The sequence below is a fragment of the Notolepis coatsorum genome (genome assembly GCF_963971535.1).
Source record: "Notolepis coatsorum genome assembly, chromosome: 1".
NCBI classification, from domain to species: Eukaryota; Metazoa; Chordata; class Actinopteri; order Aulopiformes; family Paralepididae; genus Notolepis; species Notolepis coatsorum.
The window spans coordinates 126,624,342-126,640,677 of record NC_140165.1 but is presented as its reverse complement, the minus strand read 5'-3'; the positions used below and the strand labels follow the sequence as shown (position 1 = coordinate 126,640,677).

The window sequence follows — 16,336 nt, the reverse complement described above, 5'->3', positions numbered from 1 at the left end:
ACTTGGGCTTTTTTCAGGGGAAAAAAGGCCGGGTCGGCCCGGGGCGTCACAAGGTTAGGCGTTATGGAGACCCTTGTTGGGTACTCTTTTGTACCTGGCACTATCATAAGGGGCTGGTTCTCTTCTTCGCACCTCTCTCGCGCATGGCGGGGAGAGGGCTGTTGGGGTGGTCTTCTGGACCTCCTCTGGTAACCCTGTGTGCTTCCCGAGCCGCCGGGCCCGGTCCGAAGTAAAGTTTTGTTGATACCGTAGACCTGGGATAACCCCTTTTTTCTTGAGGGGTTATAGGAACAACCACCGCCTATGGTAACAACTGGGTGGTTGATTCCCTGGTGTGTTGGAGCAGTGTCAACTCCCGGGTTCTCCAGTTGAGTGTGCCCCTGCACGTTCATGACGTCTGCCAATCATGTCAGCCTTCTCTGCCTCGACCCCTCTGGGTGGTTTTTTTTTGATGGAGGCTTCGTCATGGTGATCAACAACGCCAGCATACGCCCCTTCCGCCGGGGGGGCTGTTTCAGTTGACTCCTTTGGCGCCTGTCTCGTCCGCAGTGCTCCAGGCTCAGGTTACAGCCTGCTGCCTGGTTTCCCCGGTGCTGCCTGCTTCCGTTGGTTATCCTTTTGAGTGCTTACGGCCATGCTGACTGCCTGTTCTGCAGGGTCAGTGTGCCAGGCGGTGTGCTATTGGGGGGAAATGGCCCGCTCTTGGAGGGGCCCTATCCGAATACGCTGGCGATGTGGGGGGCGGTGTCACTAAGTGACCGCCTGGTGGGGTCTTGATGCCTGGCGTCATTGACCTCTCCGGGCCCCCTTTTTCCAGGGGATCCAGTCCCTTCGGTGGGTCTGGGTTTTCCTTCGCGCTCCGCTGCTACGGCCTTGCCACGGGGTTGGGTTCCTCTTGACCCCGTGATTTTGGGGGCAGTAACGAAGTTGTTCCTTTCGTTCGTTCCCGGGTGGCATGTGGGTTGTGTGTGTGTGTGTGTAGTCGTGGGGTCAAGCCACGGTCTGCTCACCCTGTGCGTTGAGTTGCTTGAGTGCCTCTTCGCACGGTCGGATCCATCTCCCTCCCGTGAACCTCCAATAGGGGGGGTAACCTCCATTAGGGAGGGTCGGGGGGCTCGGTCCTCACCGGTCTGATGGTTGTGGGGGGCCTCAGCGGGGTACATTTGTCGGGCTATGGCTCCCGCTCAGCCCCTGTTGTGCAACTAGGTGCTGAGCGAAGCCATAACGATACAGAATGTAAGGTTATGTATATAACCCAGTTCTGTTAGTTATGGTGCGCTCAGCACCTAGGACGCCGCTGCGGCCCATTGATCTCGCCTTGTGGTGAAAGTTTGGGAAGGAGGCGAGTAGGTGACCACACACCTGCTTATGAAAGTAAGCGGAAGGGGGTGTGGTCAGACGAATGTTGGGATGTAAAGGTACATGGTGGAATTTTTTATTCAGTGTTTATGCACGAAGTGAAGTACAGTGCAACTAGGTGCTGAGCGCACCATAACTAACAGAACTGGGTTATATACATAACCTTACGTTAAAGCTACTTGTCTGCTTCCAGTTAAAGCTACCTGTCTGCTTCCAGTTAAAGCTACTTGGTCATCTTAACATTAACAGTGATGCTCTGCTTCTAGTTAAAGCTACTTGGTCATCTTAACATTAACAGATGCTCTGCTTCCAGTTCTGTATCGTAACGGCTCTCGCTCGGCGTCACTCACGCACTGTACCTCGCTTGTGCACGCGCACTGAATAAAATTCCACAATGTACCTTTATCCCAATATTCGTCTGACCACACCCCTCATCAGCTTACCTTCATAAGCAGGTGTGTGGCCACCTACTCGCCTCCTTCTTCGCTTTCACCACAAGGAAGTGCCTTCGGAGATCCCCACTTGACGTGTTGCTAGTTGAAGAAAGTTGAGACGTGTTTACATTGTGCTTATTTTTCTCTCGTAACTATTCAAAAAGGAAAATCTAAGTCATAATGTCTACCTCGGAGAGTAGACCCACTCTTCACCAGCGGTTCTCCATTCCCGCCTCTGTCGTGCGCGCTGGTGCGGGGCTGCTGCCACTTTTGTGGTTGCCAGCCCAGCCCAGGAGACAGCCGATGGGTAATTTGCCTCTCCGAGGAGCCGGTGCATCGGTGCCGCCGCCCTGGCGGTGGCCTGATCCCGACTCTGGTTCCTCTGGTTCCGGGGAATCGTCCGTTCGTGAGCGGCCGGTTCCTTTGGTTCCGGAGGATTTGCGACGCAAACTTTTCACGTCTGCCCGTTCACGTCGCAAGATGGTGTCCTGCAGGCGCGAACGTCCTGGGTTTGGGGAATTGCTGGAGACCAGCGAGGATGCGTCGGTCTCTGCATGCCCGATGGAAACTGAGGATTACATGGAAGAGTCGGACGGATTCTTGTTTGAAGGCCCTGTGGAGACTAGTATCCCTCCTGTCCAGGTAACACTGGAGGGGGGAGAAATGTCTCCTTGGGGCGCCTTATTCGAGGATGTCGGGGAACCACCTCGGCCTCATCGGCAGGATGCCCTGCTATCAGCCACATCAGACTGTGGCTCCTCAACCGGTCGAAGCCTGCTGCATGTGAGGGATGCAGGTACGGTGGAGGAAGGTCAGCAGGGGGAACTGCAGGCTTTGTTCCCCGAGCTCATGGCGGTAGCTGCTGCTGCAAACGGCGTGCCGCTGCCGCAGCCATTGCCTGCTCCTGCCCCCGATGATCTCATAGGTCATCTCTGGCAGCGTCGCCCGGTGAGAGGGGTGGACGTTGTCTACCCATTTTTCCCCTCAATGGGGGCCTATGTTCGTCGGGGCCAGGTGGTGTCTCACATCATGGGACTTACCCCCGCCTACGTACCAGTTACGCGGGTGGCGGGGTTGGTCGAAGGTATGAGAGAGGGCGTGCCACGGCTTGATAGGCCGATGGCCGCTCTCCTCTGTCCGGATGTGGTGTGGGAGCCGTTATGCAAGCCGGTTCTCCAAGGAAAATCGGCTAGGCGATTGGCATATTGGGGTGACCAGTCATTTGTCGCTGGTACAGTCGCTGGCTGCTGCTTCTAACATCGTGCAGCTGGCTAGATTTGTATCGGGGATAATGATGGGCGGCACGGATCTGACCGAGGTGCAACGCGATCAGATCATCCAGGCGGCAGGAGCTGTACTGCATCTTACCCAGGTGCTGGCCATAGCCTCTGGGAAAGTGCGCGCCCTGGCTACCCTGATCCAGCGCCACCTTTGGCTGGAGCAGGCTCGAGTGCCAGAGAAGAAGAGAGCCCCTCTTCTGACGGCCAACCTCTCCGATGCTGGACTATTCGGGAAGGCCCTGCAGCTGATGACCTCAATGTGCAGAGAGATGGCAGAGGAGAGATCCGTTCTCCAACCCCATTTTCCGCCTCCCGTCCTTGCCGGTGGAGTCAGAAGGCTTCCACGACGTCAAGCTCCCTCCGCCGTGCCTACCACTGCCTCCGCCGCCACTGCTGGCCCGTCCAAGAAGGCCAGGAGGAGAGACGGCGATTCTGCTGTCGCCGGCCCATCCACGACCGGAGGAGACGGTAGGGAACGACGAGACCAGCAGCCGATTAACTACCGTCCCTCCGGGGCTTCTCGGGGTGGCAAAACCCGAGCGGCTCGAGGCAGCAGACGCCGCTGAGTGACTTTTTCCCCCTGTGGTCCCCTCTATACCCTCCCCGGCCCTCATGATAATTTTGTGCCTAAATAAATAAAAAGTCCTCTTAAAGGGGGACTGTATTATTTGGCCAAACAAACTGTGTTTCTTCAACAATACATATGATGAGGTTGCGAAATGTGAATCTGCATTGTTACGTTGAGGGATAAGTCACGTTCGTGTTATGAGATTAAGCAAGGTCTGCAAGCATACACTCAGTCATAGAAAGGTTCTATCTTAGCCTGACGCTCCACATGCAGGTAGAAGCTGGTTGTATGATCTATTGCTTAAGCAAAGTAATGTTGATCCACAACACTGTTGTGTTAGTTGCAGTAATACTCGTATACACACGTTCCACGGCCTAGCCGTTATACTCTCTGTCAGTGTTTTTTCCATGTACAACATAGAAAGCGGGTGTAGGATTCACACACACACGACTTGGTTTTGTTATAAATCCTGTTCACAGTCTGTGGGTAGCGGGCATTGTATTAGCTTACGCTATACATTAGCGTTCTACCAAAGGTCTCAAAATGCTACAGTTGTTATTGTGTGTAGGGAAAAAGGTTTTTTTGTGAGGGGGTGCCGAATAAACTCCTCCTTCCCACTTGATTGGTCAAGGGGATTTTTTCTCATTTCCTGTTGAGCCAGTCAGGGCCGAGCCGTTCAACGACTTGGCGGGGGAGGGGGGGGGGAAGGGTTGTCCTGACACGGCTCCTATTACAAACAGGAGTCGTGTGCGGGGTTTCCCCCCGTCATAGCATATACATTGCTATGACGACTGCTTCCGTGAGTTAGATCTTTACGTAAGGTATGTGGTGTTAAAGTGTCGGGTTAGAGCGTAGGGCTTACGGGTCTGCTACGCTCGATTTTATGTGTAAACTTGAGTCAGTTGGTCACGTGACTCACAGTTGACATATCTTTTTCATACTACGACTCATGTGGGAAGGCTTTCTGGGGAATTTCGGTCTAAACCCTCTAAGTAAGGGGTGACTGGATGTAAAAATGTAAACAGTTTTTACTCCCGGCTGTGCAGCTTGGGTTTTATGCTGTTGATGCTTCTTTCTTTGTTATTAAAAAGAGTTGGGGTTAGGAAGCATCACACCCCTCTTGTCGTTCCCCTGGGCGCCTTGGGGATTCAATGAAAGGTCTAAATAGCCTGTTTATTGATGTGGATATGCCCGACGCACACATAGTGCTAGCTCAGGGTGTTCTGTTGAATATCAAGCAACTGACTGGCGCGCCTTGGTTGCTTGGGGTTAAAACAGCGTTTTTATAAAGCAACTGGGATGGGGTTTTTTCCTCTTCCGACGACCTATGTTGGTTGTCGACGGATTCTCGTTCATATCGGGGGATGGTGACGGAATGGATCTGAACATACGTAGAAGGGTCTCACGCCCTGGGGGTGGGCCACCGGGCGCGGTTCGCACCGAACGTCTGGGTGGCGCCTTCTTTTCATGTTTAGGATCAACACGCATATCTGCCCCTTCTCCTGGAGTTGGCATGTCGGCGTGGTTAGGCCACAGGACTGGTTCTGGTCACGCTGGTCCGGATCAGTTAAACCCGTTGTCCGCCAGGGATGCAGATCTGCTGTTCTGGTACCCTGAGGGACTTGGGCTTTTTCCAGGGGGAGAAATGCCAGGTCGGTCCGGGTGTCACAGGGTTAGGCGCTATGGAGACCCTTGTGGGTACATAGTACTCTGCACTGTCGTAATGGCTTACGGCCGTGCCAACCTGTACACGCCCGATCTCGTCAGATCTCGGCCGCTACGCAGGTTGGTCTTGGTTAGTACTTGGTTGGGAGACCTCCTGGGAATACCAAGTACGGGGTGATTGGGGCTGGTTCTCCATTCTTTTCGCTCTTCTCTTACGCATGGCGAAGAGGGGCCTGTTGGGGTGGTCTTCGACCTCCTCGGGGGATCCTGTGCTCCCCGTATCGCCGGGCCCGGTCCGAAGTAATGTTTCGTCGACCCGTAGGCCTGGGATAACCCTGTTGGAAACTAAAACACTTGTACTGCGGTAGTGCCCGCAGGTACGTTTTGGAGTTTTTTCTTGAGGGGTTATGGGACCAACCACCGCATAGGGTAACGTCTGGGTGGTTGGTTCTCTGGTGTGTTGGTGCAGTGTCAACTCCCGGGTTGCCCGGTTGAGTGTGCCCCTGCACGTTCATGACGTCTGCCAATCGTGTCAGCCTTCGCTGCCTCATTGAGGGAGGCTTTGTCATGGTGGTCAACAACGCCAGCATACGCCCCTTCCTCCAGGGCGGCTGTTTCAGCTGACCCCTCTGGCGCCTGTCTCGTCCGCAGTACTCCAGGCTCGGGTTACAGCCTGTTGCCTGGTTTTCCCCGGTGCGCTGCCTGCTTCCGTGGTAAGCCTTTGGTTCTTACGACCATGCTGGCTGCCTGTCCTGCAGGGTCAGTGTGCCAGGCGGTGTGCTATTGGGGGGACAGGGCCCGCTCTTGTGAGGGGCCTTTGTCCGAATACGCTGGCGATGTGGGGGGCGGGGTCACTAGGTGACCACCTGGTGGGGTCTTGATGCTGGCATCATGGACTTCTCCGGGCCCCCGTTTTCCGGGGGGTCCAGTCCCTTTGGTGGGTCTGGGTCTTCCTTTGCGCTCCGCTGCTACGGCCTTGCCACAGGGTTGGGTTTGCTCTTGACCCCGTGATTTCTGGGGGCAGTAACGAGGTCATTCCTTCCGTTCGTTCCCGGGTGGCATGCGGGTTGTGCGTGTGTGTAGTCGTGGGGTCAGGCCACGGTCTGCTCACCCTGTGCGTTGAGTTGCTTGAGTGCCTCTTCGCACGGTCGGGTCCGTCGCCCTCCCGTGATCCCCCAATAGGGGGGGTGCCCTCCATTAGGGGGGGTCGGGGGGGCTCGGTCCTCCCTGATCTGATGGTTGTGGGGGCGCCTCAGCGGGGTATATTTGTCGGCCGATGGCTCTCGCTCGGCCTCCCTTGTGCGTGAGTGACGCCGAGCGAGAGCCGTTACGATACAGAACGTTAGGTTATAACTATAACCAAGTTCTGTTAGTAATGGTGACGCTCGGCGTCCGACGCCGCTGCAGCCCTTGATCTCACCTTGTGGTGAAAGCTTGGGAAGGAGGCGAGTAGGTGGCCACACACCTGCTTATGAAGGTAAGCTGATGAGGGGTGTGGTCAGACGAATATTGGGATAAAGGTACATTGTGGAATTTTATTCAGTGCGCGTGCACAAGCGAGGTACAGTGCGTGAGTGACGCCGAGCGTCACCATTACTAACAGAACTTGGTTATAGTTATAACCTAACGTTAAAGCTACTTGGTCATCTTAACATTAACAGATGCTCTGCTTCCAGTTAAAGCTACTTGGTCATCTTAACATTAACAGTGATGCTCTGCTTTCAGTTAAAGCTACTTGGTCATCTTAACATTAACAGTGATGCTCTGCTTCCAGTTAAAACTACTTTAACAGTGATGCTCTGCTTCCAGTTAAAACTACTTGGTCATCTTAACATTAACAGATGCTCTGCTTCCAGTTAAGTCTTTATTTATTCATGGAAATCAACGTTTTTCTTTATCTATCTGTGTTTCTCCTTCCCTCCTCTCAGGTGTCTTAAGGCTGGTCTCACCATGGACCCTGTCATAGTGGAGGCCTTCCTGTCCAGCCTGTCCAACCGTCTCTACATTTCACAGGAGAATGACAAGTGAGCAGCATTTCCGGATGATAGTGGTTATACGGTGCAGAGACATACAGTAGATTGTTGGCCCACCATAATATCAGACATAACTCAGGTTACATAGTTCATGTCTTGCATGACCACAGTCCTCTGTTGTGCTCGACACTGTGCTCACACCAGCCAGTCTGTGACAATGATTGACATCTATTCCAACCCAATCAATTTGTCCCCCCTCCCAGGGATGCCCACCTGATCCCAGACCACACGATCAGAGCGCTGGGCCACATCTCTGTGGCTCTGAGAGACACGCCTAAAGTCATGGAGCCCATCCTGCAGATCCTCCAGCAGAAGTTCTGCCAGCCGCCCTCCCAGCTGGACGTCCTCATCATCGACCAGCTTGGCTGCATGGTCATCACGGGAAATGTATGTCACACATTCACGCAAGTATAAACACACACATACACATGCACACGTCTTACTGTCTCCCTGCATTCCTCCTCTGCAGCAATACATCTACCAGGAGGTGTGGAACCTGTTTCAGCAGATCAGTGTGAAAGCCAGCTCTGTCGTCTACTCGGCCACCAAAGACTATAGAGACCATGGCTACAGGTCAGGACTGATGTTACCTTAATAGAGAATCATTACTACTGTAGTCCATTAATCGGTCAGTTTGGTCTTAGTTGTGTGTACAGTATATAGCAAGACTATGTTGGTCGATTCGCTGGTAATTACAAGATTTTAAGTGGTACTTAAAACTGCACGATCGCATGTGGAAAACCTAAAACCTATTTCTTTACAGATTTGTTGATCAAATCAACAAATTGATTAATCGACGGTGTGTGTTGTGTGTGTCTGTTGATTGTTGATATCATGATTGTCTTCTGAATGCATGCTGTAATGTTTGAATGGGTTTTGAACGTTTGCTGTGATTGGGACTTTGCACGTTCAAGAGATTCAGGGACCTGATCGAATAATCAACAGGAATAACCTTTTGTGATTGTGAATGGTTTTTTTTGGCCCTTCCCTCAATGTGTCTTCTGGGTACTAAAATAAAGGTGAAATGAAATGACATGAATTGATGTGGTTTCTCCTCTCAGACACTGCTCTCTGGCTGTGATAAATGCCCTGGCCAACATCGCAGCCAACCTGCAGGGGGAGTCACTAGTGGATGACCTGATGGTCAATTTACTGGAACTGTTTGTTCAGCTGGGCCTCGAGGGCAAGAGAGCCAGCGAGAGGGCCCCAGACAAGGGCCCCGCACTTAAGGTACACGTAAGAGCACACACACCAAGCGCAACAAGAAAACCACTGCAGTAATTACAGGTCGTCACCATCTGTCCTTATCTCCCTTCAGGCGTCCAGTAGTGCTGGAAACCTCGGGGTCCTCATTCCGGTCATAGCTGTGGTAAGTATGTGTTATTATTTATGCTAAAGGCTGCCCCCCTCATAGTCCATTAACCGGTTGCTTTGGTCTTAGTCGAGCGAGACTTTGTTAGTCGATTTTTTACGACCAGGTTTGGCCAGGTTCTAAAGATGATGGAGGCCAGGCAGGCCACAGCATGGCTAAACCCTGGCTAGTGGAGACGAGGCATTAGTTGATTTAGACTTCCTTTAGTCAAGGACGGTCCACTTATAAGTGTCAGAGCTTCAAGTTGTATGTCTTACATGGGTGGAATATTGTTGGATATCCTACGTGAGAATCTGAGCTGGTTAGCAGTAAACCAGAGCTGGTGTGGTTAGTATTTAACTCTACAGACAATATTTACCCTGCTCGCTACGTCACACGGCATCGGTAGCGTCGAGTTGCCGCTGAGTTTGTTTGTTTGTTCTTTTTACCCTTTTTCTTTTATTAGAATAATTTCACGCCAACACATTTTGTAGGAACATTAGCCTTTTAAAGATTTTGTACAGTTTTGTGATACTTTTCAATACATACAGCCAGTAACATCTGCTCAATGATATTATGAAAATAGTAATTTTCAGTTTCCAAACAAAACAAAAACAAAAGTCTCTTTTGGCTTCTTGTGTAATTTATGTCCCTACATATTCTCTCATTGATCACAGGGTCAGACAGTATTGCATTAGTGTTTTGACAACTACGAAACATCAGTATTTTTGTACACTTTGATCCACTGGCCTCAGTGTGATGGAACATTAACAGACAGCAAATACAGTGCATTCGTTGACTCACAAAAAAGCCCCATAAGGCTAAGTGCACAAGGCTCTACATGCATAACGCTTGATGTACAGTTTATGTACAAAATAAGAGTCAATGACTGTCTCAAAACTACCGGAAACATTTTTTAACCTAGTTGAAAGATCTATACACAAACACAGAGATCGTCTAACGACGACTAAGGTGGTTGGTAAGCGGTCACAGCAGGGGATCCAGTTTAGGTCTGCGAGGGGTCGGCCACCCGGCCCATGAAGACCAGGCAGTCTGTGCGATGCTCGTAGATGAGGAAGAGGAAGGGGTGGTCCACGACGAAGCGGATCTGAGAGGAGAGAGGCATGAAACCCACCTGGGTCAGTGACGCCGCCTCGGTTCCCTCCTCGTTCACCGTGATGGTTCCCTGGTGCTTCAGCTGGGAGGAAGGGAAAGCAGCCGTTAGGACCATAGGCCAACGTTTAGTCGCTAGAGAAATGAATGGAATTGGAATTCTATGACATTTAATCTAAAGTCTATTGGTAATGGCAAATGCTTTAATTGTTAATGTGATTGTATTCTTCCTTTTGTTGGATTTGCACTTTTAGCAATCGACTGTTGTCTTGGTGCAACTTTTATGTTGTGTCTGGAACTATATTTACTGCTGCCCCTTTTGGCCAGGTGTCTGTTTGGAAGTCTCAGTTGGACTAACCTGGTTAAATAAAGGTTAGATAAAAAAAAGAAAATTGGCTTTACAGAAAGCTCATGTGACATGTGATCCAGATGGTGATCCAGATTGCTGAATGACTCATGGGGCGGTCATTCTATTGGCTGTGGTGGATGGGTTTAGTATATTGATTTGCTTGCTTACCCAGTTAATGGCGATCTTTTCTGAGGTCATCCCACTGAAGTCTCCGTTATCCTGAAACAAGTCCGTGAGGCCCATCTCCTTCAGGTTGTCAATCAGGTCATAAGTCTGCTCCAGTTTAAACTTGGGGAATACAATCTCACGAGTCCTGGAGTAGAGAGCGAAAACGAAACCCAGCCATTTTAGATTTACATCTCTTCTCACTATGTTCTATCTCTCCATTATGTGTCATCATTGCAGTGCTTTCACCTTCATTAGACATACTTCTTAAAGCAATAATATGGAATCTATTGGACAAGTATGTTAACGTTGGCTATATTCACTATCTTCTCCAAGATGGAAAATAAGGTTGAGAACTTTCTTCACCCATCATATTATCATATTATTATCATATCATCATATCATATAAACATTTCACTGGAATGTTTACAAACATTACCAACATTTACCAAACCTTTTACTGCATCAGTCACATGCCATCAGTCCTTGTATCATAGGCTCAGCCAATACATTTCAGAGTAAAAAATGATATCTTCAATCCAATAAATCGCTACTGTGAACAAAGCCAGTCGTGGGCGATACTGCAGTCATGGGTTGGGCCTCTAACCCACGGTAGCTTTCTTTCAGAATATATTGTGTGTTATAATTAGATTCTCTGGAGGGATTGGTTGGCGTGATCACTTCCTCTGTCACAGAGTTGGCCAAGCTGCCAGCCAGGTTTCATCATCCACCCGCTCTGCCACAACTCAACACAACCCTCCCTGTAAATGTGCACTTGTTTTTTAAAGCTTTCATAGCTGATGAGTGCAGGTGATGTGTTGCTGACCTGTTTGTCATGTTGTCGAGCCACTTGCTGACTACTGTCGGGGAGATGTCCTGCTCCAAGGCCCTCATGCCTGAGATCTTCCTGGGCAGGGCGATGAGCATGCTGATGTTTCCTCTGTAGGGGAGCTGAGATCGAAGGATGGTTACGTCATTACTTTATTAGTTATCCATCATCATATTTGGCGCAATTGACCCGTCTCAAACCCTGCCCCCTTTTCTTGATCCTCCTTCTGTTGTGATCCTATGATGGAGGGTCAAGAAAGGTGGGTGGGATTTGATCAATTGAATTCCTTTTTTTATTTATTTTTTTTAAATTTGTATGGCATTCACACTCCTAGCGATTTGGATCGATATTACAACTGCAAATTTATGGGCTGTCCATAAGAAAATGTCAAAAATGTCTTAACGTGGTTATTCTCGAGGGTTAATTTAACGTTTATCATGAGTACTATGTTTATTTCCTGTGAGGTCACAGTGAAATGGTCACTTGAAAGAAGGAGTCGGGACTCCGATGGTGTGAGACAGACCACCCACCTGTAGGATGTCACAGTCTAGATCATGGTCGGCTGCGGCCAGGTAGTTCCCCTTGTTCGTCATCATCGGCACACGTACGTTTGTCTTCTCCGTCACACGGAAGTTCCGGTAGTAAGTCATTTCTTTTGGGAACTTCTGCTCCCACGTGCCTATTTTAGATAAACAAATCAGTTTCTACCTCTGCATTTACTGGCTGCTCTGTTCCCTCTGATGGTGAAACTCAAATCAGTCCAGTTTCAAATGAAAGGTGCAGAAATCAAAAAGTTAAGGCACTGGCGGTCAGGTGGCGTAGCGGAGATTGTGCTCGTCACCAATGCAAGAGGCTGCGGTCTCGACTCCCGGAGAGTCAGCATTGCCTTGGCTCGGGCTGATCGCTATACTAACTCGTTTTGGCTGAGTTAGGGGGGAGGGGAGCCGTGGGTGGGTCCTGGGCGTTGTGGACAGCGACCCCTACAGTTCGGTCGGGGCGCTTGCTCAGCGAAGGTAGGCTCTGGAGAGAGGTAGTGCGGCCTCCCACACGTTACACTGAGAATCTGCGCGGCCAGGCTGGCTGCCGGCTGGCTGCACATGCGTCGGAGGAAAGCATGTGACGGTCTCCGGCCTCTCGGACCAACAGTAGGGGAAAGTGCGCAACAACCAGGAAGGGGGTTTGGAATTGGCATAACGACTAACAGTGGGATGGGAGAAAATCGGAAAAAGGAGGGGAAAAAAAAAAAAAAAAAAAAAAAAAAGGTAAGGCACTGGGGGCGGCTGGGTAGCGCAGCGGACTAAGCGCCTGCCTACCACGGCAGAGACGCTGGTATCGAATCCAGCTGTCAGCGGTACCTCCGGCTTGGTCGGTCGTCCATACTAACCAATTGGCAGTGTCAGCGGGTGGGAAGCCGGCGGGGTGTGTATCCTGTGTGTGAGCCTCCCACACGTTACACTTCCCCAGTGAGAGTCCTCGCTGTCAGGTGAAAAGAAGCGGCTGGCTGACTCCACATGTATCGGAGGGGGACATGTGATAGTATCTATCAACCCTCCCTAGACCGGCAAGTGGGGGGGGGGGGGGGGCAAATGCGCGCAACAACCAGGAAGGGGAGGGGGGAATTGGCATAACGACTAAATTGGGATGGGAGAAAAATACAGGAAAAGGAGGAGAAAGGTAAAAAAAAAAAAAAAAAGGCACTGGAGGACACGGATCATCTTTAGAAACACTTTAATTAGGTGCAGAAACTGAGTTTACTCTGTAGAAGACACTGTTGTGGCAAAACGTTTGTGATATTTTGCACCTTTTATTAAAGCTTTTCCAACGAAGTGAGCTTACCTTTGAAGTAGAGGTAGTTGAGCAGCATCAGCACCATGTTCGGGTCCACGCTCTTCAGGGGTTCCTTGATGAGCCCTTTGGTCAGCTTCAAGATGCGACGGTTGGCCTTGGCCAGGAAGGCGGGCTCCCTGAAGTCCACGGACTGAGGCTCTGCAAAATAGTAAGCCTTTGTCCCCGCGCGGAACGCGTCGCTCACCGAGACCTCCCGCTTCACGTAGAGATCGTTCACCGAGCGCAGCGTGTAGCCAAAGTTCCTCCGGAAGAGCCTGTGCGTCAGCTTCCTGAAGAGCTTGTGCACGGTGGAGTTGTCGTAGTGATGGCTGGCGTTGACAAATTCGGCAAACCCCATGGCTTTGTAGAGCTGATCGTGGGTCGCGTGCCCCGCCCCCAGTGATATCATCCCCATGGCGATGGAGATTCCGGCGGGTGCCAGGAGGATGTTGTCGGTCTGATTGACGTCGTTGCGTATACTCCGATAGAGGTTGAATCCAAAGTGGGCGTTCACGATGTTGATCCGCTGGAGGCGCGAGCGGCCGTGGAACAGCCGCAGGAGTCTGGCCCGGCGGATCTTAGGGTCAGAAGGCTCGGCAAAGATGTCGATGTCCGGGGCGGGCGTGGCGATCTCGTCGATCTCATCCCCTTCACTGAAAGGAGTTCACAAGCTAGTCATCCACCACCAATACACTGGGCTAAATCTCAAACGGTATTTTGTTTTTATATTAGGAAGTGGATATACGCATGGTGTTTTTAGATCCGTCGTTAATGACCATCTAGTGTGTCGTTGTTGTTTACTACTTACATGTAGTCATCGGTGCCTTCAGCCAGGATCATGTCAAAATCAATGTAGTCGTTATCCTCAAAGCCGTCGAAAGGAAGGTCGCTAGTGATGGTGTTCTCTCTGTGGAAGTCCTCGGGGAGCTCCTCCGGGTCTGCGGCCCCTCCCTGACCCAAGCCTCGGGGGTCCGGGGCAGGACTAGGCTCGAGGAAGTGAGACCCCAGCTCCTTGATGCCAGCCAGGGCCGGGCTGACCAGCAGGCAGGCCGTTGTGATCACTGTGATAACCCACATCCTGAAGGAATATTGGAGATGTAAATGAAGAGAGAGAGAGAGAGAGAGAGAGAGAGAGAGAGAGAGAGAGAACTAAGACACATCAGACTGACCAGGCTGATCTGGAATGGTTACGTAACTTGGATATTTAGGTCAGCTTCTAGAATGTGGTAGATTTAATTGATTGGAGGTTTTTCTTTGTCTAGACTCTAGAGTTACATTAGCACACGATCAGTGGAAAAACATACTTAATCATACTTGGAAAAAAGTTCTGAGAACTCTTAATAAACCATTTCGTCTCGAGGGTTACGTCTGGATTCCAACGCCCCGTCTTTATCTCGACAGATTTCATCCTTTTATGGCTGTTTATTGTCTGTGGAACTGCTTACCTGTTGACGCTCGCTGCGGACGGGAAGCGTGTGTCGGTCTGAGCAGGGAGTGAAACACCACGGCTGAACTTTGATGTGGGCTCCTGCTGAACAAATAGGCCCAGATCAAACAACAGGACAGAGAGCGCTGTGACTAACTGGAATCTTTAACCTCTTCACAACTCCCTTCATCTCCCCCGGAACATTTTAGCTTTGGTTTACTGTCAAAATGGGTATTGGTCATACTATCGGATCATTCGATTTATTTGATTAAAACACAAACTCTGATAAAAGCATGTCACTCTTTCTCTAGGAACACACTGGACATACTAAATAAAAACATCTTTGCTGTTCACCAGCCGTATCTGCCTTGTTCACCTTCTCCTCTTCTTCTCTTCCTCCGATTCCCAGCTGACCCGCCGGTTGCCACCGATCAAAGAAGCCAAGCCCCGCCTCCAGAAGCTGTTCCGGGACTTCTGGTTGTACTCTGTGGTGATGGGCTTCGCTGTGGAGGGATCAGGTAAACAATGGGATGAAAGAACAGGAAGGTCCTAACCCTGACTCTAACCCCGAGGCATGACTTAAGAATCAATAAAGTTTAAATACCACATGTCTTTCATGATGTGACAATGTTTGGTATTGGTCATAACAATGCAATAGTCTCTCATGAATGTTATATATATATATATATATATATATATACATAGTATCGAATTTAAAGGGGACCTATTGTGAAAATGGTCTTTTCCAGTGTTTTGCATTGTTTTTAAAGAATGAGACTATTTTAAATATGTGCATTGTGCCTTTTCTGCAGTTCGACCGTCCCTCTTGAAACAAGCCATTCAGAATCGCAGCCACAATCGCCGTAGTTAGTGAGACCTTGTATGTGCGTGTGAAGAGATCTTGATCAAATGCGCGTGTGCAAGACGGCGGATCGCTCGTAAAAATCTTCTCTTTTCTACCTAGTTGAACCTAAAATATTTTTCTGACAACATTTCTAAATGTAAAAGATTGTTATGCTATTGCTGGATCTTGAGTCATATTTGATCTGCAATGTCTAGTCTGATAGTTTGATTTGAATTTCGTTTGATGGTACAGGTTCGTGCACCACTGCTAGATAATACAATAATTATCGTATTTGTAAGATAAAAGCAGCTTGCTGGTTACAGGCACAGAAATGGCACGTTGAGAACAGGGCTGAAACAGAGGGGTATAGAGGCAGCTAGAATGCACAATCTAAGTTAAACACTTAAAAGACATGTTTAGGGGACCTCAAAGACCTACTGTATATATTAACTTGTTGAAAAGGAAAAAAAGCTGTAACTTTTAATTGTTGTCTGTTTTCTCTCTCTCTCTCTCTCCCTCTTGCTCTCGCTCTCTCTCTCTCAGGGCTTTGGCCAGAGGAGTGGTATGAGGGGGTGTGTGAGATTGCAACCAAGTCCCCCCTCCTCACCTTCCCCAGTGGAGAACCTCTTCGCTCAGAGTTGCAGTATAACTCTGCCCTCAAAAATGACACAGTAACACCGGTATGTGCACACACACACACACACACACACACACGCCTGTGACGTACACTTGGAATGCATTATGTCATGACTAGCAAGTATGAGTTGAGAGTTGTGTGCGTTGTACACGTGTGTGTGTGTCCTCAAGGCGGAGTTGAGCGAACTGCGCTCCACCATCATCAACCTCCTGGACCCGTCCCCAGAAGGCTCCGCACTCATCAACAAGCTGGACTTTGCTATGTCCACGTACCTACTCTCAGTCTACAGATTAGAATACATGAGGTTAGCCTTTTCTGACATAATATTCTGAATATACTGTACCACGTGTTGTGGAGGGTAAACTAAACTCACCTAAACCACCTTTTTCTATATGAGAAATAGAGATCACCCCTCTAGCATTGTATTATAGCGATAGGAGTTAGTATCAATGTGTT

At 49.8% G+C, this 16,336-nt stretch overlaps 2 protein-coding genes across 2 annotated transcripts in view; one reads left to right on the top strand and one right to left on the bottom strand.

Annotated features, from left to right (window-relative positions):
- The window catches only part of pi4kab (phosphatidylinositol 4-kinase, catalytic, alpha b), a 121,338-nt gene that overhangs the window by 30,756 nt on the left and 74,246 nt on the right, over window positions 1-16,336 (top strand). The window contains exons 16-24 of the mRNA XM_084307327.1: window positions 7,235-7,330; window positions 7,543-7,726; window positions 7,809-7,912; window positions 8,401-8,569; window positions 8,658-8,708; window positions 14,809-14,917; window positions 15,787-15,923; window positions 16,051-16,184; window positions 16,278-16,302. Coding sequence (XP_084163453.1) covers window positions 7,235-7,330; window positions 7,543-7,726; window positions 7,809-7,912; window positions 8,401-8,569; window positions 8,658-8,708; window positions 14,809-14,917; window positions 15,787-15,923; window positions 16,051-16,184; window positions 16,278-16,302 — 1,009 coding nt within the window. The remainder of the gene's footprint in view (window positions 1-7,234; window positions 7,331-7,542; window positions 7,727-7,808; window positions 7,913-8,400; window positions 8,570-8,657; window positions 8,709-14,808; window positions 14,918-15,786; window positions 15,924-16,050; window positions 16,185-16,277; window positions 16,303-16,336) is intronic.
- serpind1 (serpin peptidase inhibitor, clade D (heparin cofactor), member 1) lies at window positions 9,697-14,050 on the bottom strand (the record flags this gene model as incomplete). Its single annotated transcript, XM_084314298.1, has 6 exons — window positions 9,697-9,888; window positions 10,321-10,465; window positions 11,144-11,268; window positions 11,677-11,825; window positions 12,983-13,626; window positions 13,782-14,050. 6 exons carry the CDS (start codon window positions 14,048-14,050, stop codon window positions 9,697-9,699), a joined length of 1,524 nt encoding a protein of 507 aa, XP_084170424.1.